The sequence below is a fragment of the Rattus norvegicus genome, chromosome 7, assembly GCF_021556685.1.
Source record: "Rattus norvegicus strain SHRSP/BbbUtx chromosome 7, alternate assembly SHRSP_T2T, whole genome shotgun sequence".
In the NCBI taxonomy this organism is placed as follows: Eukaryota; Metazoa; Chordata; class Mammalia; order Rodentia; family Muridae; genus Rattus; species Rattus norvegicus.
In genome coordinates, this window is record NC_141540.1 from 139,314,827 (window position 1) to 139,337,735 (window position 22,909).

The following is a 22,909-nucleotide window of genomic DNA, read 5'->3' on the forward strand; positions in this document are numbered from 1 at the left end:
AGTAGAACATGCTTCTCTCAAATCCTCTAACTCCCCTGCTGGATAGTGTATTATAGAAACAGCAGGCTATTCCGTTTTCGTGATTTTTTTTTTAAGGTTTATTTATTTAATGTATGTGAGTGAGTACACTGTCACTGTCTTCAGACACACCACACCAGAAGAGGGCATTGGACCCCATTACAGAGCGTTGTGAGCCACCACGTGGTTGCTGGGAATTGAATTCAAGATCTCTAGAAGAGCAGTCAGCACTCCCGACCACTTGAGCCATCTCTCCAACCCTCCTTTTAATGTTTTCAAAGTACTGTACCCCTGAAGTTTGAAGTAGTTGTGCATAGAGGGTCTTTTCCTTTGTGTAATTTGTAAGATCTACCTTACGTAGCATTCACAACTTTTCCACATTATCAAAAAGTGTAACTTTTCTTCAAAATACATGCCAGACATGGTAGTCCATGCCAGTTATGTTTCTCAGAACTCAAGATCTTGATGTAGCAAGAGGATGCAGTTTGAGGCCAGATGGCTACACAGTGAAACTGTCTTGAATAAAAACATACTGTGTACCAAAGGTTCAGCTGTGTCTTGATGCTTGCTTGCCAAGTGAATGGCTTAGCCTACTATATAGCTAAGCTATTTTTAACTCTTCAGGCACTCCTGCAACAGTACAGCATGAATGTTTCCCCTGCCTACAAGCTACTTTACCCACCAGGTTCACTGTTGAATCTCAGGTCTTTCTAGCAGATTCAACATCCATAGCGTATTGTGTGATAGGAACCTAATACTATTACACAAAGGCAGAGTGGGAACGATTTAAACAGTTAAAGACTGGTTTAAGGACATGGAACATGCAAAACGACAATCAAGTATTTTATCATTAACGTTTATTGATGGGATGGATAAATACAGATTGAGAAACATCCTTGACAGCAAGATATCAAACTGATAGCCAGACTATAAAATGTATACAATATCCTTCTTTAAATTTTTTTGCGTTTTTAAAGTTTTTTTTACAAAGAGCCCTTATGATAATGGTCACTTCCATTGTACTGTCATTCACCTAACAGCAGTAGAGATCCCAGGAGTAGCACCCAAAACTCAGGTGCCCCACAGAGGACAGAAGCAACAGCAGAATAATATGCTGAGCAGTACAAAAAAAAAAATCAGACAAAAAAACAAAACCTCACCACACAATTGTACCTGAGTGACATAAACCGGTAAAAGTGTGACTTTGCTTTTTCATTTTTCTCTTCTTTTTGTTCTTTGGTCTGATAAGAAAATGAACAGTTTTGCGTGTGGCAAGTCAGGTAATAAAGATCAGTCTCCAGTTCAGAACCCTAAATCACACCTACAAGGCTGCTGCAGCACTGTTTCCTTTGGGTTCTTAGGCCAGACAGCCCTTCCGCTCTGTAAGTGATTTCACTATGGTCCTCAGCTCCTCACTTCCTTGCGGCATACACTGGCGTCTCCAGATTACCTGATGGCAGACACACTTGCTCTGGCTTCAGTTAACATGCTGTCAAGCATCCCTCTCGACATTCACATGGCAACACAAAACCCATGAGTTTCTCGCCATACAACCAGGAATACGCACTCATAAAGGAAAGAGTAGACACTGATTTTTATTAAACATTCTTTTCCTTCCCCTTTCCATTGCCAAGTTCATACTAACAATCTCAGAATACTAAAACAGAGTCCACCCACTCTGAAACAACTGTGAACTTAGACCACTCCATCAGGTAAGATCACAGTACCATTCTTCTCCAACCTTCCACCCGCTGAGGGGTAAGAAAGAAATGACAGCGTGCTGTTGTGAGAATGCTTCCTAAACATAAAGATTCAAACCTCAACCAACGCCAGGACATTTGAGGACGTATGAGAGTCACCGAGAGCTCAGTGGAATGGCAGGAAGCTATTTCTCACTATCTGGTGGGTTGCATAGACTGTTTAAATTCTCCCGAACCCAGGAGAATAAAATAGGCATTCCGATCTCAAGATGGTTTAGTTTCTCCCTTTTCCTAGCACGAGTATCAAAATAACTCATAAAAAAAAAAAGAAAAAAATCTTTAAAAAAAAATAATTAGTTCCCAAAATAATGGAAACGCATATATTTAGATTCCAACCATACTAGGATAGATAGGACCCCTCCAATTGCCTTTGTCTAGAAGCAAGGTGTGAGAGGTGAATTATGTTGCAAAGGCCTCAGGAACCCCAGCAGTGATGTCACCATGATTTTGTTTCAATACTCAAATCTACTGCTGTTTGCAATTGGAGATACTCAATTTTTCTATCACCACTGGTGAACCTAATAATACAGAAGTATGTAGGATACACTAAACCAAAACACTAAAATCATTTACAAGAAGGAAAAGATGCTGAGTCTCAGATACAAAAATGCAATGATCCATGAATGAGAAAAGTAGACTAATACTTAAGTATTTTCTAAACCAAAAGGCATAACTGGATACTTCAGAAGACCACACTGGCTTTAGGTTAATAATTCACCAGAATTAGCGAACAACACAGGTATATGACTAAAAGCCCTAGATATAATCCACAGGTATTTATTTCTGCCAACGTAAAAGTCAAGCAAACTCTTAGGAATGAAATTTACAGAAGTTGAGGCTCCAAGCCTGCTTACCACTCTCATTTCTTCTTGACAGTTTAGATTAAAAGAAAAAAGGGAGGCATGTTTGCACAGCTGACTTTAGATACACAAAGACTACTTCCCACCCTTTGAAGGGCTGAAGGCAGGAGACACACATGGCTTAGAAGCCTCATTATACAGAAGCTGGACACGATGCATGCTAGTTGGCAGGGTTATCTGCTAACCCCAAAATAACACAATGTAGCAGGTCATGCAGAGCCCCGAGGGAGGGTCAGGACCTATAGACTTAGAAGCAGATACTGCATATCTAGACAGTGCCAGGAGGAAGTAATATATTAAAGTCTCTAAACTAACCAAACTCAGTGTGGAGCTACAGTAAAGACCAGACTACAGCATGAAGTAGCTCTGTAGGCTTTAGTAAGCAGTTATCTCTAGTCCACTACAGACAGAGTTCTAAAAAATTCAACTACAGTATTAACTACTGTGAAGAAATGCCATGACTGCAAATATGACAGCCGTTCTGGTAAGGGACTGCATGTGATCAGAAAATACGTGACATTAACGAAAGTAATTTAAAAAAACCCAGCCAAAATCAAATCATCAATTCCAGACAAAGATACAAAATAAAGGGTATATCATCCCCTTTTGGGAAGGTCAGGATGGGAAACAAAATCTAAACAAACGCCAAGCCTAAATTTAGTAATCATGATGACACATCTATCTTGCACAACACAGGAAATACCAAGAGAGAAAATGTCACTTTAAAGTCACACACCAAGAACTGTCACTGGTTTCTCAGCAAGGAGCTCCTTATTTTGCACAGCAATGGCAGGTACTCCAGACAGTTCAAACATGCAGATTAAGAACCACAAAGTCACCCTAAGATATACTCCTTCCTATACCTTCTTGCCTTTATGGGGCCAGTATATCATCCACAAGAGTAACTGCCTCGGTGTTTTCCTAGTCTCTTCTTGGCAAGCAGCACCTGTACAACTTCTGTTTCCCTATGACTTTCAATGAAAAGAATCTGACTTCTCCCCTAAAAACTACTTGGCACGACAGAAGCTTCATTAATTAAAACAAGAGACAAATTATTTTCATAGCACCATCTTATCCATAGTCAAAAAAAAAAAAAACCTACACATACACACGTGTATACACACACACACACACACACACACACACACACACACACACACACACACTCATGCAATGAACCAAAAAAATAAAAACAAAAAAAAAAAAAACAAACCAGCAATGATCTGTGGCTAGGTAGCATTTTCAGTTAGACAGCTTGGCTTACAATTTTTACCTAGTCAGCATTTCTTCAAAGATTTCCTTCATCAAAAATATTTACGTCTAATGTCTGGAACAATCAAGCCCCTAAGAAGACTCCTGACCGACCATTTTCAAGGACTTTAAGCATCTGTCTAGAACCAAAAGCCACCCACTAAGACACGATCTAAACACTGTCTGTTAGCGGCCTTGCTCACTCGTTACACCATGCTGTTGAATTCCAACCGTCTCTCAAGTCAGACAGGCTGCAAACTGCAAGTGTGCAGTTGTTTCCCATTAGATAAACAGATAAAAAGCAAATCTTACATTCATAATGTAACAAACACAAAGTCTTCAGATTCCCAAATCACAATTTCATTGTCTTTAGTATCATTAACTCCCTGGCTTCTCCCAATCCTATTATCACACATGGTCTGGTTTTTCCAGAGAGGACAAGCAAGCATACCTTTCTTCCCTTCAGAGACCTGAGCTTTCACAAAGCCCAACCTGGATTCTGTAGGGAATTGGCCAGCCCTGCTTTTAGGCTTCTTCCTCAAGCCCACTTCCATTCCGCATTGAAAACTCAAAATGGAGTAAAAGGGAAGTTTCCATAATGGTGCTAGAGAGTTAGGGCATTGGCTACACCTGCCCAAACTAGAAGCTAGAGGGCTACTACTCAATTACAAGATAACCATGTGGCGAAGGGAGGGGAGGACTCACACTGTCATTACAGGCCTCTTCATAGCTTCAAGGCCAACTATGCTCTCTAATAGAATGTTGAGATGTGAAAATGGCTAAGAGTGGGAGGAAAAAGGTAACATGATTTTAAACGCACACACGCACGCACGCACACACTTTAAAGATCTCAATACTTCAAGTGGCCTGAGCCTATTTCACTCTTGGCCAAAGCCTACCCTCCCGCCCAACCTGCACACATTCCCACCCTCCGACCCCCAGTCATTGCTATGTTCCTCATACACACAGCAAAATCCCTTTCCCCTTCCCAATTATATATAAAAAAAACTAAACAGATAACTTACTTTCTTTAAATTATTTTTTAAAAGTCTCTTAAAGATTTGACGTTTAAATACTTCCTCTCTTCTGATATGTTAAACCCCAAAAGAATCCACACTGCTGGACACGCCCTCCACATTCCAGTTCTGGCGAGAAGAGGGAAGAGAACTACTCCAATCAACCTAGTTAGGATGAGGAGAGGCCATAGCGCGTTCTTAGTCCTCCTTCACAGCTTCCACACAACCCTACCTCTCTAACACCGGTACCAACTACAGGTGTAGGAGGCAGCAGATGTAATAACTGAGGCCCTCCAGCACCCCCCACCTGTCTCAAATAGCAATCTATTCCTTAGGTGACATATTTCATAAGGGATGTAATTTTCGTAGTCTAGTATCAGTAGTCAAAACAAAAAAGAAAAAAACAAAACAAAAAAAAGTGTTTTTTGTTTTTGAAGTTTTTGCCTTTTTTTTCACTTAGGAAGAGGTGGAAGAGGTGGAGGGGGCTCTGACGGGAGGGGTGGTGGCCGAGGTTTGTCTGTGTTGCCAGATCTGGAGATGCCAGCAGCTCTCGGATTCATATATTCACCATAAGAATGGACAAATTCAAATGCAGGGGGCTGAGTGGGCTGAACACCTTGGGCACTAAGCAGGGAGTGGAGCATATTCACAGTATCTTGATAATCTATTGACTGAGTTGTGTTGTGACCGTTAGCCCCAGGAGGGCCTTTATCCAGTTTCACATGAGGAACTCTGGTTTTACAGCTAGGCTGTGAAAAGGGCAGGCCACTTGTGTCTGAGCTATGCCCAGGCAACTGGGTCATTGTAGGAAGAGGCGGGAAGGGGAAATTCAAGGAAGATGATTTAGTACTCTTGGCAATCTTGGCTGGATGATCAAATACTGCTGCCCCAGTCTCTTCTGGGGGCCCCCTTTTACGAGTAGAGCTTGAAGAAGACAAAGTACTAGACAAGCTATAGGTTTTGTGTGCTAAGGTGCTTGTCTGGCTGCTGTGTTTTGGATCACTTGGTCGTTTGCTCACAGGGCCAACTGGCAGCTGTAAGTGAGAGTGCTTGTGTGAGTGGTGGTTGTGGTGGTGGTGGTGGTTAGACGGGTGAGTCCTCTGCTTCTCTTTGTGCTCTCGGCTCTTGGCAACACTGTCTTCTACAGAGTTGTGCTTGTCACCTGCAGAGTGCACTTTAATGCGCATTTTTATCTCCTCCGGTTTTGAAGAGGCCGCTTTATCTCCACCAGCCACTGGGAGTCTCATTTTCAGGGCTGATTTGTCAGCCTTATCCAGAAAAGGACGTTCAGGATTTTCTGAGCCCTCGATGGGCATTTTCAGAATAACTGAAGAATGGCTGTCATGAGATAGGAGATTCTGGGCAGCATATGCATACTGTGACTTCACATTGGCCTCCATGTTCTCCAGCTGCCTCTTCTGAGCAGCCAGCTCTTCAGCGTGCTTTGCACGGTATTCTTTAAGTGAAACTTTAGCTGATGGCACACTCTTGCTAGTCTGCTTCTGGGAAACAAATGCATTCGAACCATCATGTTGCAAGGAATGATCAACTCCAATAAGTGCTAAATTCTCACTAGTCCGATGACCCTGAGAAGCCTCTAGTTTAAAGGGAGGTTGAGAAGACAGCCACCGCTCGCCTTGCAACATGTCCACGCTAGTTAGACTGCTCGAGGACTCTTCAGAGGCAGGCAGGGAAGGCACTGCACCTGTAGACGCGGCTGACATGCTCATTAAGCCTGCGATAGTTGTGTCTGAAGAGGTCTGAGAAATCATATTGAGAATCGTCTGCTCCGATGTGTTTTCATCCGCTCCCCGGTCATCCGGTTTGGTTTTCATGGCAGCCTGGTATGCCTAGAATGAAGCAACAAGCATTTTACTAAGTTGCAATACACGGAAACAACACCTACAGAGAACTTGTTCATGGCTTTTTGTTCCTTTGTTGTACTGGAGGTGGGTTTTTGTTTGAGACCAGGCATATGAGATCCTCCTGCCTCTACCCCTGAGTACTTAAGAGGCACTCATTTACACCGAGAAAAGGAAGCCGATCTTAAACATTCAGTATAACTGCCTAGGGCTGCGGCCAGCCTTTAAATAAGTTCTAGAAAATTTGTGAGGCTTTGTATGAAAAGAAAAGATTTAAGAAACTCTAAGCTTCTAGAGGCAAAAATTATAATTCGCCAAACTTACAATTAGTCTGAACTAATAAAAAATAAAGGAAATTTCTATGCATGGTGGTGCGTGCTTGCAATCCCAGCACTTAACCCCAGGACTTAAACCAGAGGCAGAGGCAAGAGGATCAAGAGTCAAGGTCAGCCTCCTAACAGCAAGGCTCAAGGCCAGCCGGAGCTCCAAGAGACCTTATCTCAGAGGAGCTGGGCAAAGGAAGGATCTAGTCCGTCTCTGAGTGCAGGTGACTGAATGCAGGGCCTTGTGCATGTGAGTGCTTCCAAGTCCGTCTGACACTGGCGGGAAAGGGAGGGACTCTTTCTTATTCATAAGACTAAGACATCGGCATCACAGCTCCACTGCAACCCACTGAAGAAGAAAGCCCTGGGTAAAGACCCGGCTCAGCAGTTAAGAAAACTGCTGCTGCTGCTGCTGAGGAGGACCCGAGTTCTGTTCCCAGCAGCTCTAGTGGCTCACAACCACTTAACTCCTGTTCCAGAGGATCTGACACCTCTGGCCTCCACAGGTACTGCATGCACACAAATGCAGGCAAACACTCATACACAAAAATAAAAATCAATCTTCCCCCACCCCCAGGTCTCAGTATATGTAGCCCCAGGTGGTCTCAGGCTCAGAAAGATCTTCTTGTCTCTGTCTCCCAAGTGCTGGCATTAAAGGTATGCAGCACCATGCCCAACTGTAATGATAAATCTTTTTAAGAAGGAAGGAAGGAGGGAGGGGAGGGATGGAGGAAGGAAAAGAGAAAAATAAAACATTTTTAAAGGTTTCACATTTTAATTAATTAACTAATTAATTATTTAAGTGTAGGAGTGTCTATCTGCATGCATACCTGTATGTCAGAGAGGTATCAGATCCCTTTATAGGTAATCATAAGTCACTATGGGGGTACTAGGAATCGAACCCAGGACCTCTACAAGAACAGCCAGTGTTCTAAACCACTGAGCCACCTCAGCAGCCCTAAAACATTTTTAAAGTAACTAATATCATAGAGAAAATTACACTTGACCTTATAATTCCATCCATTCCACCATTCCCCTACATTCTTTTATTCCCTAAAGAGTGAATCTTAGTTCACACCCATGCTATAAAGTCACAGCTACTGTTAAGTAAGAAGGAAACTCCAAAGCCAGTGCACACATGGATTCTGGCATACGCACTGCTGCAGTCAAAAGAAACACACAACATGTTTGTCAGCACTGTCTTACCCTCCAATTCCGAATACGTTTCAGCCTGCTTGGTGTTTTCTCTAGAATCTGTAGAAATTCATGTGTCAATTCTACAAATGAAACATTCAAGAAATGCTCAGAGACAAGAATGCAATAATAACAAGAATAACCTCAACTAACTCACTGTTTTCAGGTCATGTCTGGCCAGATATGTGACAAACCAAGACGTGCGTTTCAAGGTCCCTTACACTAAAACTTACCATCTAAAAGTTCCAAGGTCACAGTGGCGTCAACATACTCCCACCAGTGCTTCCCGTCAGTTGAGACTGGGATCTCCCAGTTGGACCACTTGCAAGCCAGATGGATGCAGACACAGGCCACCACAGGAGGTGTGTACTGCAGGCTAAATGTGGTCAAATGCAGGCTGACATCAAAGGGAAGGAAACAGAGAGTGTCATGAGCCCTCGAGTCTCAACCCTAAACTAAAACTCTCCATTATTTAAAAAAAAAAAAACAAAAAAACCAAAAACAAAATCACAGGAGAGCGAGAAGGGCAAGAAGTATCCTGTGCTCTGACTCAGCATGCAACATGACTTCCTTCTCTCCTTTTTTTTACAGATTTTCTCTCAGTTATATGTACACTTCTGTGTTGGGGTATAAGCACAAGCGAGGGTGTCCAGGGAGGCCAGAGATGTTAATGTCCTATGGCTGGAGTTACAGGTGACGGCGTACCATCACAACAGGTCCTCTGGAAGAGCTAAACTCCTCAGCACCTCAATAGGATTTTCTATTGAAATACTGCTCAGGTTAACGACATTTCTAAATCTCCTAGGATCACACACTGATTAGTGAACAGAAAACAAAAAAAAAAAAAAAAAAAAGGAAAAGAAAACAAAGGAGCTAGGTAGTCAGCCTTGATGTGAGGCTCCCTTTAATCCTAGCACTTGGGAGGCAAAGGCTGGTGGTGGGTCTCTTGAGTTTGAGGCCAGCCTAGTCTACATAGCAAATTCCAAGATTGCCAGAGTTATTTAGTGTGACCCTGTCTGTCTCAAACCAAAACCAAAAGAAAAAACAACCAAAGTCAACACAGTAGCAGATGCCAATAATCCCAAAACATGGGAAGTGGAAGTTCAAGACTGAATTAAACAAAACTAGGTCTCAAAAAAAAAAAAAAAAAAAAAAAAAGTTGCTCTCTCAAATACAAACAAACCTGATTGGTTTTTTCAAAGACTCTGTTTGGGTTTAGACAGGTCTCATTCTTTGGCTGCCTCAAACTCACAGCAGCCCTACCTCCCAATTACAGCACTGTAGCACCCTAACGTCTGACTCTGCTTTACATTTGTTTCATTTCTCCTCCTCCTCCTCCCTCTGTGTGTGTGTGTGTGTGTGTGTGTGTGTGTGTGTGTGTGTGTGTGTCTGACCCCCTGCCTGTATTTATACAACAGTGCAAAATGACTCTGAACTTGCTATATTCCAAGGATGACCTTGAAGTACTCATTCTTCTGCCTCTGTCCTGAGTGCTGGGATCTCAGACTGGGCCACCACACTCAATATAGACAGTGCTGGCTTACTAAAGCTGACCTCACACTTGGTGACTGAGGATTACTGAACAAAACTATGGGAATCAGACATGAGAACAATCAGGTCACTTAGCAGAACAAGTTATATACTAATAGCTTTTTAAAAATATATATGGCAAATCCTTGCAGACTTTCCCTTGCTTGGGCAAAGGAGAAGAAAAAGAACAACCCCCACATTACATGAGCGCTCAGGTTGTCTTGAACATTTTATAGCAATGTCAATGCACAGTTATGTATGCTAAGTAAGTACAGAACCCTAGCAAATCAAAGGGTTTAAAGCAAATACGAGGTAAGTAAAAATAATTCACAGAAAAATCCATTCTCCAGAGCATTGTCGACAATACATTATATCAAAGGTTATTTCTATGGCCTCTGGGCTCTGGTTCAGTAAGTGACCCTATAAACCCTTCAAGAGGTGACAAGCCCAACCCAACCAAATTCCAAACCCAAAAACAGAAGAGGAAAAAAATAAAAATATAAACCTGTTGGTTGCCATGAAGTAAGATGTCTGTGCTAAGTCCTTGCTTGCTAATAAAACAAAAGAAAAAGACATTATTAGTTACATTTTCTCCCACAATACTTAGTAAGCACATACTATTCGTAAGGTACTGCAAATGGTGGTAAACTAGGCAGGCACACTGCCTCAGTACCTGGTGTTCTTCTACCCAAGTAAACAGATCAGAGAGGTCGGGAAGAAGGGTCAGGTGGGATGCTGGTGACTGGAGAGGGTCATTCAGGACAAGTATGTGTTCTACTGATTTCTAATGTGAAGGTTAACAATTATGCTGCTTCCAGATCTAGAGACTCAAGCTTTATTTTGAGCATCAGTTATTAGGGATGTTCATTCAAAACGCAACTCCTCGACCCAGCTTGAATCAGTATTTAGAAAGGACAGAGATTCTGATTCAAGAGGTCACTGAGAAAAAGCAAGGTAAGAGAGGAGCCACTAGGACCTGGCTTCAAAGTCAGAATCCAGAAGGCCCTGACATATTTGGAGAAAGGAACTCTTTGTTTTTAAAAAAGAACCAGTTTCGGGGTTGGGGATTTAGCTCAGTGGTAGAGCACTTGCCTAGGAAGCGCAAGGCCCTGGGTTCAGTCCCCAGCTCCGAAAAAAAGAACAAAAAAATAAATAAATAAATAAAAAAGAACCAATTTCAAAAAGAACCAATTTCAACTGAGTAGATCGTGATTTAACCCCTTTACATCAAGTAACACCTGTTTCACACACTACAATGAGAAGTAAAACTCCCATATACCCCACGAAAACCAATCATGCACGACAACCAATTTTTATCTTCTGTAGAATTTCAGAACCTTTTCTACATAGGCTTATATTCATGTCTCTTCAGCCCTAGTCTCGCTGATGCAAAACCTTTAATGCTTTAAAGATGCAGGACTGGGGTTGGGGATTTAGTTCAGTGGTAGAGCGCTCAAGCACAAGGCCCTGGGTTCGGTCCCCAGCTCCAAAGGGGGGAAAAAAAATGATGCAGGACTTAGGCAGATGAGGTGAGGGAAAGTTCTCACCAGCGACCTGAGTTCAGTCCCAAGATCTCAACAAAGAACTGACTCCAAAGTTATCCCCCAGCGTCCTGCATCTGCCAAATGGTGGATGAATACCACCCATGTCTCACCTATGACACACACTAAACACCTTTGTTTCAGGTTTTAATGTACAGTACTTGCAGAAACTGGGAATTTTTCTCAAATTTCAATTTTCATAAAACAATATTAAAATAAAAAATAAGGCTAGTCATCAGTGTGGCATATAAAACTAAAAGACATTTATATGCACAATGATATTCAGACCTTCTTTGCAGGGCTTCAGTGTGTGTTAAGCGAATGTTCCACCACTGAGCTACAGCCCCAAATTCTCCTTTTGTTTGCTCTGTGTAGTTGAACAGGTCTTACTATGCAGCCCAGCTTTACCTTGAACTCACAACAAAGCCCAGGATAGCTTAGAACTTAAAATAATCTTCCTGCCTCCCCTCCTAAGGACTGGGATTGTAAGTGCCACCACAACTGGCACCCAGGAGATTATGAACATTATTTAAATAGAAACAACCCTTAAGGATTAGGGATGTAGGGGTTGGGGATTTAGCTCAGTGGTAGAGCGTTTGCCTAGCAAGCGCAAGGCCCTGGGTTCGGTCCCCAGCTCCAAAAAAAAAAAAAAAAAGAAAAGGAGAAGAAAAAAGGATTAGGGATGTAATTCAGTGGTAGAGCACTTGCCCAACATATGCAAGCCCTATGTTTAAACTCTACAGCACGAAAACAAACAAAAGACCAGGGCTGGGTATGGTGGTACAAGCACTTAATTCTAGCACTTGGGAGACAGAACTCCCAACTCCAGGCCAGCCTGGCCTATTTAGAAAATTCCAGTCAAGCCAACACTACATAGTGAGACTGTGTCTCAAAAATGAAAATTTATCTACCATTTAAGAACTAATTTTTTTTAATCAGCTCTGGAGAGATAGCTCAGTATTTAAGAGCACTGGCCTTTCTTCCAACGAACCAGGATTTGATTCCCAGTACTGTCATGGTGGCTTTTTTTTTTTTTTTTTAAGATTTGCTTATTTAATAAGAACACTGTCGCTGTCTTCATGCACACCAGAAGAGGGCATCGGATCCCATTACAGATGGTTGTGAGTCACCCACCATGTGGTTGCTGGGAATTGAACTCAGGACCTCTGGAAGAGCAGTCAGTGCTCTTAACCGCTGAGCCATCTCTCCAGCCCCATGATGGCTCTTAAGTATAAATCCAGTTCCAGTAACTGTGACTCCCTCATCTAGCCTCCAAGTATATCAGCCACACATGTCCTCCACAGACATAGACTCAGGCAAAACACCCATACACAAAAAATAAATAAGTAATATAATTTTAAGATCCTACCCAATGGACTGTGAGTAACAGAAGTTCAAATGAATTCTCTATCATCGCTGGGATTTCCTTTAATTAGACATGAACTAATAGAAGATCATCCACATTTAAAGATAAACTATACTTGTATACACGCATTTGTACGGCATGTGCGGTTAGGGCACTGGAATACACAGCATGTGTGGAAGTCAAGTCAGGTCTCTCCTCCCACTATGGGATCCAGGGTTCAAAGTCAAGTCACCGGGCTTGTGATTGTTACCGAATGACCCATTTGTTGGTCCAATACCAGCAGCTTTGAAGATTTTCTGAAAAATGCTAACTTACATGAGACTCAGTGACTTTTCCAAATTTGTCCTTACACTTTGTCAAACATACCCCACCAGACAAAAGTTGACTCTCAGTTCCTTTTCCAGTTTGGCTCATAGTGCAATCTGTCATGGTGGAGAAGCCACAACAGCAGGGACATGAAGCAGCAGTCACATTGCATGGAGTCAGGAAACAGAGGGTGCCGACTGCAGGCCACTGCTCGGACCCACCTCTCTACCATGCAGTCTAAAAGCCTAGCAGGGAATGGGGCCATCCACTGTGAGTGAGTCCTCCCACCTCAAGATAATCAATATAATTCTCCACTGGCAAACCCAGGGGCCTGTCTTCCAAGTGATTCTGTCAAAATGACTATTAATGCTAACCTCACAGTCTGGTTAAACTAAAAGATCTAAAAAACAGTTTCCAATAGGTCAGAAGCTAGTGTTTGATTCCAGCCAAGCAGGCCGTTCAGTCTGAATCTGGGACAAGGCAGCTATGCTGTACCTGACTCCAGAGCAAAGTACAGCCCCAAAGAAGTAAGCAATTCAAGCAGTTAGGGTTACTTACCTCGAACAAGTTGGGTGCACTTTACCACATGTGTGTGTGGGTGATCAATTGTAAGTTCAAACCCTTCAAAAAGAAAAAAAAATGTAACTGGTTACTTTTAACAAAGGTAAAACATTCAATATATTTATCTCTCTTTTGCCTGATAGTAATGGCCTGTTTACTTTTCTCTCTCTAAAGTACTATGCAGAGACTAAGTGACTCAAAGTATCCTTTCACACTCTTCTCTACTGTCTCCAAAGAGCTAGCAAAGGTACAAGAAAGATTGAAAGAAAGACCATGGGAGGAGACCACCTCTGACCACAAAAATGTTTTTAGGGATGCTAGAGAGACAGCTCCCTAGTCTACAGTAGGTGTTTCAGAGGACTGAGCTTGACTCCCAGCACCCACACGGTGGGTCACTGTTAACTCCAGTTCCAAAGGAGCTAACACTTTCTTCTGTGGGACCTCTGTGGGCATCAGATATATACACATGGTGCACAGACAAAAATGCAGTTAAAACACTCATACACTAAAATGAAATAAACCTAAAAGAATGTTTTAATCCTTTTCAGAACAAAAGGACACAGCGCAAGGCTGAAAGAAGCAGTCACACAATAATGGTGGCTTCTGAAGCTTAGTGTCTCTCATTCGGGAAAGTAGAGCCTGCGGTCAGGCTCACTATGTTGCTGAGAGTTGGTGAATCTAAGATGCTCTTGCCTCCAGCTCCCAAATGCTGAAATACAGGGCTGTGCTACCACACCCAGCTTGGAGCTGAGGACCTAAATATCAAACCCAGGCTCATGGATGCTAAGCAGCCTACGATATTCACTCTGCAGGCGCGGCTGCTGCAGCCCTTGGCAACCCTGCCTCTGCCCCTGCCACCCGGGAGCTGGGTTACATACAGCATCTTAACCCCCACCACCCTCCTTTCCATTAGCTCTATTTAATGTGTACTGGCTTCTTCTCCTATTTCCAAAGGTCATTACCAAAATCACTCAACAGGGTCAGTACATTTTCTTTGAGCACATAAATAAAAACCCCAGCCGTGCACAGTGGCACACTCAGGAGGCCTGGCAGATTATGAGGGGTTTTTTGTTTTTTTTCCCTTTTCTTTTTTTCGGAGCTGGGGACCGAATCCAGGGCCTTGTGCTTGCTAGGCAAGCGCTCTACCACTGAGCTAAATCCCCAACCCCAGATTATGAGTTTTTAAAGTCAACTTGGCTACAAAGTAAAACACAAGCACACACATAGAGATAGATACACCCAATCGGAATGCTATTATCTAGACACACTGTCAGACCAGAAAAATTCCTAAGAGAATAAGGCCCCCTCTTTTGTTATTATTTATCAGGTTAAAAACTGCCAAACTAGTTAGGCTATGGCGAGACACATCTTTAAGCCCGGCGCTCGTGAGGGAAGGAGCAGGTGGATTGCGGTTCAAGGCTAGCCTGGTCTACAGAATAACTCCAGGACAGCCAAAGCTAAACATACAAACTGTCTTGAACAACAAACCAAACAAATGAGAGAACAAAAACTAGAAAACTATCAGATAAATCATAAACCTTAAAGTGAGAAAAATTACAACAAACTCTTGAGTAATAGCTATTTCAAAGGTCACCAAGGACCTAACCCCATGGAGGCAGACCAGGGTTCACTGGTGGACTGTTTCCCTGTAATGAGCCCCACAGCCACCATTACCAAGGAACTGACACTTCCCAAGGCCTTCAAAGATTGTCTTCCAGTCTTACAAACCTTAGCATGAAATCATTGTATTCATACACATTTTTTCATGCTTTAAAGGAAAATTAACTCACCTAAGGTCTGCAAAATTATGCTCTCTAAAATCACCAGATCTTGAACTTGTTGTAGGTAGGCCTAAAGGGAAAAAAACAGAAGTTACATCCCACAAAAGGGTAAATAAGCAGAACAATCAAAGGTATGGATGGAGGCCCCTGAGAGATGGCTCTGCAGTTAAGAGCACTTCTTGCAGGAGACCCAGGTTTAATTTTAAGAACCCACAGAAAGGTCAGCCATCTGTAAGCCCAGTTGCGGGGAAACCAACGCTCTCTTCTGGTCTTCACAGGCAATGTACACGTGTGCTACACTTACACTCAGGTAGGCAAACACTAATGCATTAAACTTGTAAAATCTTAGAGAGAGGTGTAATAGAAGGTAAGAGTTAGTGTTAGAACTGGAATATATAGTTTTTATGCCTATCTCATTCAGGACAGAAATAAAGAGCCCAGAACATCAAAAGATAACACTTTATTAATGTAAAGCTACCAAAAAGCACATTGTATTTATTTTCAAATATTTTAAATCTTAGAAGTCATAAATCTAGACATGAAAAATGGCACACCTCTAAATGCGTCACATTTTATCTGCAGACCCTTTAGCAGTGCTGTAAGCATCTGATAAATATTTGACTCACATTAAATTTTTCCCCTTGTATATTATTCTAAAAATAAACACAAGAGTTGAAAGGAGCTAGGCATTGTAGTACACACCTTTAATCCCAGCATTTGGGAGACAGGGAAGTGAATTGGATTTGAGTTTGAAGCCAGCCTGAGGGTTGGTCTGTTGCTATGTATTGTAATGCTAGATTCTGTACCCACTAAGAGTGGATTCTCACATTTACAAGCTTTGGTTGTACAAACCTTTTCCTTAATCTAAAACTACTGGTCAGGGATAAGAGGTAGGTGGGCTTTGAGTTACCTGGTTAAGGGAGGAGGAGGAGGAATGAGGGAAAAGAGGGTGTCACCTGAGAGGAGATGGCTAGGAGAAACAGTAAGTATTTGGAGGCACACCTTTGGAGGGTAGCCAGGCCAGCAGTTAGAAAAGTAGATTAGGGGTTACCTACCAGTAATTGTCAAAGACGAATAAAATAATCAGCCTTGAGTCTCATTTATTTCTAAGGTAGTCAGGGATAAGCTTAATAAATTGGTTGCCCTACATATCAGCGAACCAACATGGGGCAAGAACTCACTTCGAATCCAAGTCTAGATTACAGGTATACTAGGCAGTCCCTGAAAACACTGCTGCTAGGGACCAGCGAGACTACAATTCCCAGGAAGGCTTTGCTTGCACTCCTGCAGCTGCTGAGAAGAGACACCGTTTGCAGTTTCCAAGAGCTGTTGCATGGTGCTCTGGAAAGCTAGCATTCTGCTTGGTGGAGAGCATGGCTAGTGCCAAGGTCTAGAGAGAAAACAGCAGCCTAATGTGGGCCCACGGAGTCCCAGCCCAACCAAGCATGGCACAGCACACGGGCGAGGAACCAAGGAAGGATGTCAAGGAAAGGTCTAAAGCTGAGCAGAAGCACAGCAGGCTGGAGAGGCCAGGGCTGGCAAAGGTTGCAAGCCACGAGCCTTAAGCTAGTTGGGATGAGGCTTTCACACCACCAGGTATAAACTAAAAAGTCCCAAGAGTCTATTGAGGTATTGAGCTTAAACAATAAAAAGGAAACTAAATTTAAAAAAAAAAAAAAAGGAAAGAAAGAAAGAGAGAAAGAAAGAAAGAAGGAAGGAAGGAAAGAAAGATCTAATTGAAATATAAGGAAAGCAAGTCCTTAGGGAAGTGTTTCTGTGTTCAGGAGGGAGGGAACAATGCCCCACACACTGCGTCTGGGCTGCGTGTGATCTGCCCGCTCATCAGATCAGCACACAAAGTTTTTTCAGTGATTACAGTTTTGTGTATCCTCTTTGGGAGAAATCAGAGTAAGACAGTTTTAAAGAAAGAAGAGACTGAGAAACTAGATACTAAATCAGAGATCATAAAACAGAGATGAAAAGAATCTCTAAATCAAAACAGGAAACCCTTGGAGGAATCCAATCTGGAACATACAGTAATATCAAAAAGCATAGTTCCAGACAGGAAGGTCCACAGGGGCTTCAGAAATTAGAATGGCAACCCATGGAAATATAATTTACTGAATTAAGACTCCAGAGTCTGCTTATAGATTCTAACTTAAAACAATGCCACATAATAGATTGTGTCGCATTTCATAGTTTGCCGAATTGAGATATGTACATATGCCGATACATCATACAATTGATACATACATGTTCAGACTGCTAATGGACCTCTGCCTTGAGCTCTGAGGGGGCTGATACTGAGATTCACATTCATTAGAGACAATGGCTGTCTTGGAGATGCCTTTACAGATTAACTGATGATGCTCAGACATGTATGCCCATTAAAATACAACAATTTTATGGGCATTATGGCATGAAGCCCACTCCAGATACAACTACAGTCCTACAGGTCAAGCCATTACACAAAGACCTAACAGGACTTTGAAGGAAATGCTCATAGAACAGAAGGGAGGCATGATATCTCCCAAAGATGATTTAAAATGTACTTTGTTGACTTTTAATTTTTAAAAAAAGATTTAGAGAGAAAGAGAGAAAGCGAGAGGGCGAGCGCACGCGCGTCCACTGGAAGAGCAGTCAGTGCTCTTTCTTAACCAGTGGTTAAGAACCATCTCTCTAGACCTGACTGTCAATTTTTTTTAAAAGCTAATGAGACAAGTAGCACATGTGCTGAGACACACTTGGCTTTAGAAAAGACTGCTGAGTTAGAAGCCTAGACAAGTCCTAATTTCAAAATGAAAAAAGGAGTTCTTATAGAGGTGGAGATTTTATATTTGTCCCAACAGGAAAAGAAAAATTGTGTTTTCCACCAAATTATAGAAAAGATTTGACTGGGGACAACCCCCTGAAGATCTTGGCTACAGACAAAAAGGAGATTGGCAAGATCAGCAAGACAGGTAATGCACGCGCTGATCCTGCTACTTGAGAACAGCTCTGAACCTGGCCGAGACCAAAAAATAAAAAAATGTTTAGGGTTGGGGATTTAGCTCAGTGGGTTCGGTCCCCAGCTCCGGAAAAAAAAAATTACTACTATCTGATATAAAATCCAAAGTAACTAAAGGCAGATGTCTTTCATCTGCTAAAGAGTGGAAAAATCATCCTTAACAGATTTGTGCACCCTGAACATTCCACACACAAGTCTTTATAGAACTGTGTGTTCCTTGTAAGGTCTGTATACTGCAGAATGGAGGCCCCGAGGACAGACAGGCCTTACCGGATTCACACTTGGGAATGCTGAGATGCTATACTTGCTGTTCTAGCTCCCTGCTTGATTGTTCCTTTGTGCATCAAAGCTGTTTTCTCTAAAGACTTGCTTCTGGGACATTTCAAGCCTCTCAGACTAGTCCAATATGGAGTTTCTCAACATACAGAAACTCAACAATGAATGCTACAGAGAGCTGTCTTTCCATTTAACCACTTTCCCAACTTCCTTTTGGGGCCCCAAACAATTCTTTGCCACAATTCAGCAGGTAGCAATTATAAGACTGTCATCCCAGTCCCTTAAGTTTGGGTGAATGGTTTTTGCTCACTTGTTTTGTTTTTTTTTTTTCCGAGCTGGGGACCGAACCCAGGGCCTAGTAAGCGCTCTACCACTGAGCTAAATCCCCACCCCTTTTGCTCATTTTATAAATTATACATATGTTGTCACTTTAAGGGATGATTTACGAATAATTATGGTCTTGGACAGGAAACTAAATCAGGAGCTTAGGTTTAGGGATTTCTAGCTTTCCTTTTTTATCCTTTTTTCTCTCTTAGATAAAAAGAAGGGTTAGGAAAAAAGGGATAGTGAAAATTAAAATAAAATTGTGAAATGAAAGCTGAATTTATTGAATTCACCTTTTTTACATTTGTTTATGGTACATGGGGAAGAGGCATGCACACTTTAGCTGGTGTGTGCAGGTAAGAGGACAACTTGGGAGGAGTCGGTATCTCCATGCAAATTACCCAGTAAGGCCACTTGTTGACCTACACTGAGTTGTAAAGTCTTCCCTAAAGGAGGCCAGGCCTCACATATGCTAATAACATGCTCTACCACTGCACTATGCCTCCTCCCCACTCATTCTGAGGATCTGAATAGTTTAACAAAAATTTATTTTTTCAAATTTTACAAATATGGCTCTTATATTTCTGTTAGAAGGAATTCATCTCTAAAGAAAATGAAATCTGAGTAAGGAGTTAAGAAACCATACTGGCCAGAGAGATGCCCAGCAATTAAGACCACTAGCCACTCTTCCACATGACCCATATTCAATTCCCAGCACCCACATGGTGGCACACAACTATCTCTAACTTCAATTCTCGGAATCTGAATTACACATCTGTGCAGGCAAACTATGCATGCACATAATATAAAGATAAAAATCTGTCAGGCGGGGTTGGGGATTTAGCTCAGTGGTAGAACACTTGCCTAGCAACCTCAAGGCCCTGGGTTCCGTCCCCAGCTCCGAAAAAAAAAAAAGAAAAAAAAATCTTTCAGGCAGTGGTCACACAGCATTTAATCCTGGTACTCTGATGCAGAGGCAGGCAGATTACTGAGTTCGAAGACTGCCCGCCCCTCTACCCCCCCACCCCCCCACCCCCGCCCAGTCTCAAGAGTTAAAGGGTCCAGGTGTCAGAATAAAGAGATGGTCCAGCAGTTAAGATGCTGTCAAATTAAGATGTTGCAAGGCTGGGAACCTGAGTCTGACCCCAGAAACCCACGTTAAGGGGGAAAGAGAGAACCTATGCCACAAAACTCTGGTCTGGCCTACAAACACAGCTGGCTGGCTATGGCTGATATACACACATGTGTATACACACACACACACACACACACACACACTTAAATTGAACCAGAAGTGCTCTGACCTCAGTGGATTAATTCAGATGCAGTTATAATCTGGTAGCATTGTTGGGAGGTGAAGGAAACCAGAAGGTTGGGCCTTGGAAGTAGTCACAGAAGCACACCCTTTAAAGAGTGTGTCTTGTCCCTGGCCCCCTGCTGTTGCTCTCCCACCTGCTCCTTCCTGGCCATGATGCTCTGCCTCAAAGCCATGGGACCAAAAGTAACATAGCTAAGTAACCATAGGCTGAAACCTTTCCAACTGAACCAAAAGGAACCAGTGGATACCAATGCACACTTCTGCAGCATATACTAAAATTGGAATATAAAAATTTCCTAAAAATAAAACATATATAAAACTCCATATATCTTCTTCACAAACCGTGATTCTCATACCCATAAAAGACTTAAATAACCTAGTAACAGAAATCTTTAACTTTCCCTCAATTAATGGTGCTAGAATTCTTAATTAACATCTCCAGTCACTGGCTTCTAAAAGCAGAACTGGAGAGACGGCTCAGTAGTTAAGAGCATATAACCAGGACTCACACTCATCAGCTCACTACCTCCAGCTTCGGAAGGATGCAAAGATCTCAGGCCTTTACGGACACCTACACTCACACAGACACATATGTACATATTTAATTAAAATATCATTTTCTTAATATATGAAGAAAACTAGGAGTCATCCTTTTGTACAAAACCCAAGGACTATGGGTGTATTTTTTCTTTTCTATAGGCTGTCACTATGCATCCCTGGCTGCTCTCAGACTCACTATTAGACCATGTTGCCCCTCAAGGAGATCCACCTGCCTCTGCTTGCTAAGTGCTAGGATTAAAGGCGTGCACAACCAATGCAGCTTGGAGAAGATGCTTTGCAATAGAATGTTTGCCCACCATTCTCTGAGGTCCTAGATTCAACACCTAACATCCTAACATCAACACACACATGCACGCATGCACGCATGCACGCACGCACGCACGCACGCACGCACACGGAAGCATGATAAGAAGTAAAAGAAATGCGGACATACACAGGAGAAGGCCCAGAGTACCCATGAACCTGCACTCAATAGCATTCTTATTACAGGAAAAGAGGTGAATTCTAATCTGAAAAGATTTTTAAGAGTTTGACCCCTGACTTGAAAAAATAAAAAATATGAACTTTAATAACGACCATAATGCGTCTCAGCCTTGTGGCTAAAATAAAATGTAGTAATAAACACACAAATTCTTGCTATTGATAGGCATCTGGGTAATTTTCAGACTGATATTTAAGTGTGGCCCTTTCTCCTCCTCCTCCTCCTCCTCCTCCTCCTCCTCCTCCTCCTCCTCCTCATCATCATCATCATAATAACTCACAACAAAATGTAGGTAGGCAGGACACACTTTTGATCCCAACATTCAAGATGCAGAAGCAGGTGGATCTGTGTTCAAGCCCAGTCTGTTCTATAGAGCTGGTTCTAGGACAACCAGGGCTACACTGAGAAACCATATCTTGAAAAACAACAACAAAATGCTTGTATCGTCAAGAAGCCAGGTGTGGTGGTGCACACCTTTAATCCCAGCACCAGGAGAGGCAGTCCAGGCAGGCTCTTTAGTTCCTTTAGTTCAAGGCCAGGCTGGTATGAGTGATTCCAAGTGAGTTAGAGCTACACAGAAACCCTGTCTCTACACACACACACACACACACACACACACACACACACACACACACAAAAAGGAAGAGAGAAAGAATGAAAGGAAGGAGGGAAGGAAGGAAGGAAACGAAATAACCAACAAAAAGAACGCTTACACCATCAATAAAAAGCTGGAACAGCCAGACAATGGTGGTGCATGCTGTAATCCCAGCTCTCCAGAGGCAGAGGCAGCCAGATCCCTATGAGTTCCAGGTTGGACTGATCTACAAAATGAGTTCCAGCACAGTCAGGGCTACAGAGACTCTGTCTTCAAAACAAAACAAAAACAAAAGAGCTGGAAACCATGCATGCTTCTTGACAGAATGCTTAGAGATCACTGCCACCTGGACACTTTTACACAGGAGAGAATAATAAGAATATGTTGGATATAGAGGGTGGAACTTATCCAGGTGGTGTAATTCTTTGTTCTTATGCAGCTTTCAATTTTAAAACAAATTTTTAGATAAAATTGATATATATATTTTTATATTTTCAAAATTAAACATTGTTGGGGCTGGAGAGATGGCCCCATGGTTAGGAGCACTGACTGCTCTTCCAGAGGTCCTGAGTTCAATTCCCAGCAACCACATGGTGGCTCACAACCATCTGTAATGGGACCTGATGCCCTCTTCTGGTGTGTCTGAGGACAGCAACAGTGCACTCATATACATAAAATAAATCTTTAACAGCCATGGCTACACAGAAAAATCCCATCTCAGACTAAAAAATAAAAATAAATAAAAATTAAACTCTGAAAAGTTTAACAGCCCAGATTCAAAGTTAGAAAATGAAGTTCTGACTTTTAAACGTGTAGACACTCACTCACCTCACTCCTCGTGTCAGGAAGCGACTCCTGTGGATGGAGGCAAGTGTGTGCCACCTTGATGACATGTTCCAATTTTTTTGGTTGTTCTTCTACTTTTGCTGCTAGAAACAAGGCCGCTGGAGCCATAGACTTCAAAGAAGAAAAAAAGGG

General features: G+C 42.3%; 1 protein-coding gene across 3 annotated transcripts in view; it reads right to left on the bottom strand.

Moving 5' to 3' along the window:
• Nucleotides 1-858: 858 nt before the first annotated feature.
• The window catches only part of Ccnt1 (cyclin T1), a 30,767-nt gene continuing 8,716 nt past the window's right edge, over nt 859-22,909 (bottom strand). The window contains 7 exon segments of one of the 3 annotated variants that reach the window (NM_001412623.1): nt 859-6,755; nt 8,297-8,367; nt 8,518-8,681; nt 10,320-10,365; nt 13,586-13,648; nt 15,379-15,439; nt 22,760-22,888. In NM_001412623.1, coding sequence (NP_001399552.1) covers nt 5,358-6,755; nt 8,297-8,367; nt 8,518-8,681; nt 10,320-10,365; nt 13,586-13,648; nt 15,379-15,439; nt 22,760-22,888 — 1,932 coding nt within the window. In that variant the 3' untranslated portion in view covers nt 859-5,357. 3 annotated transcript variants of the gene reach the window in all.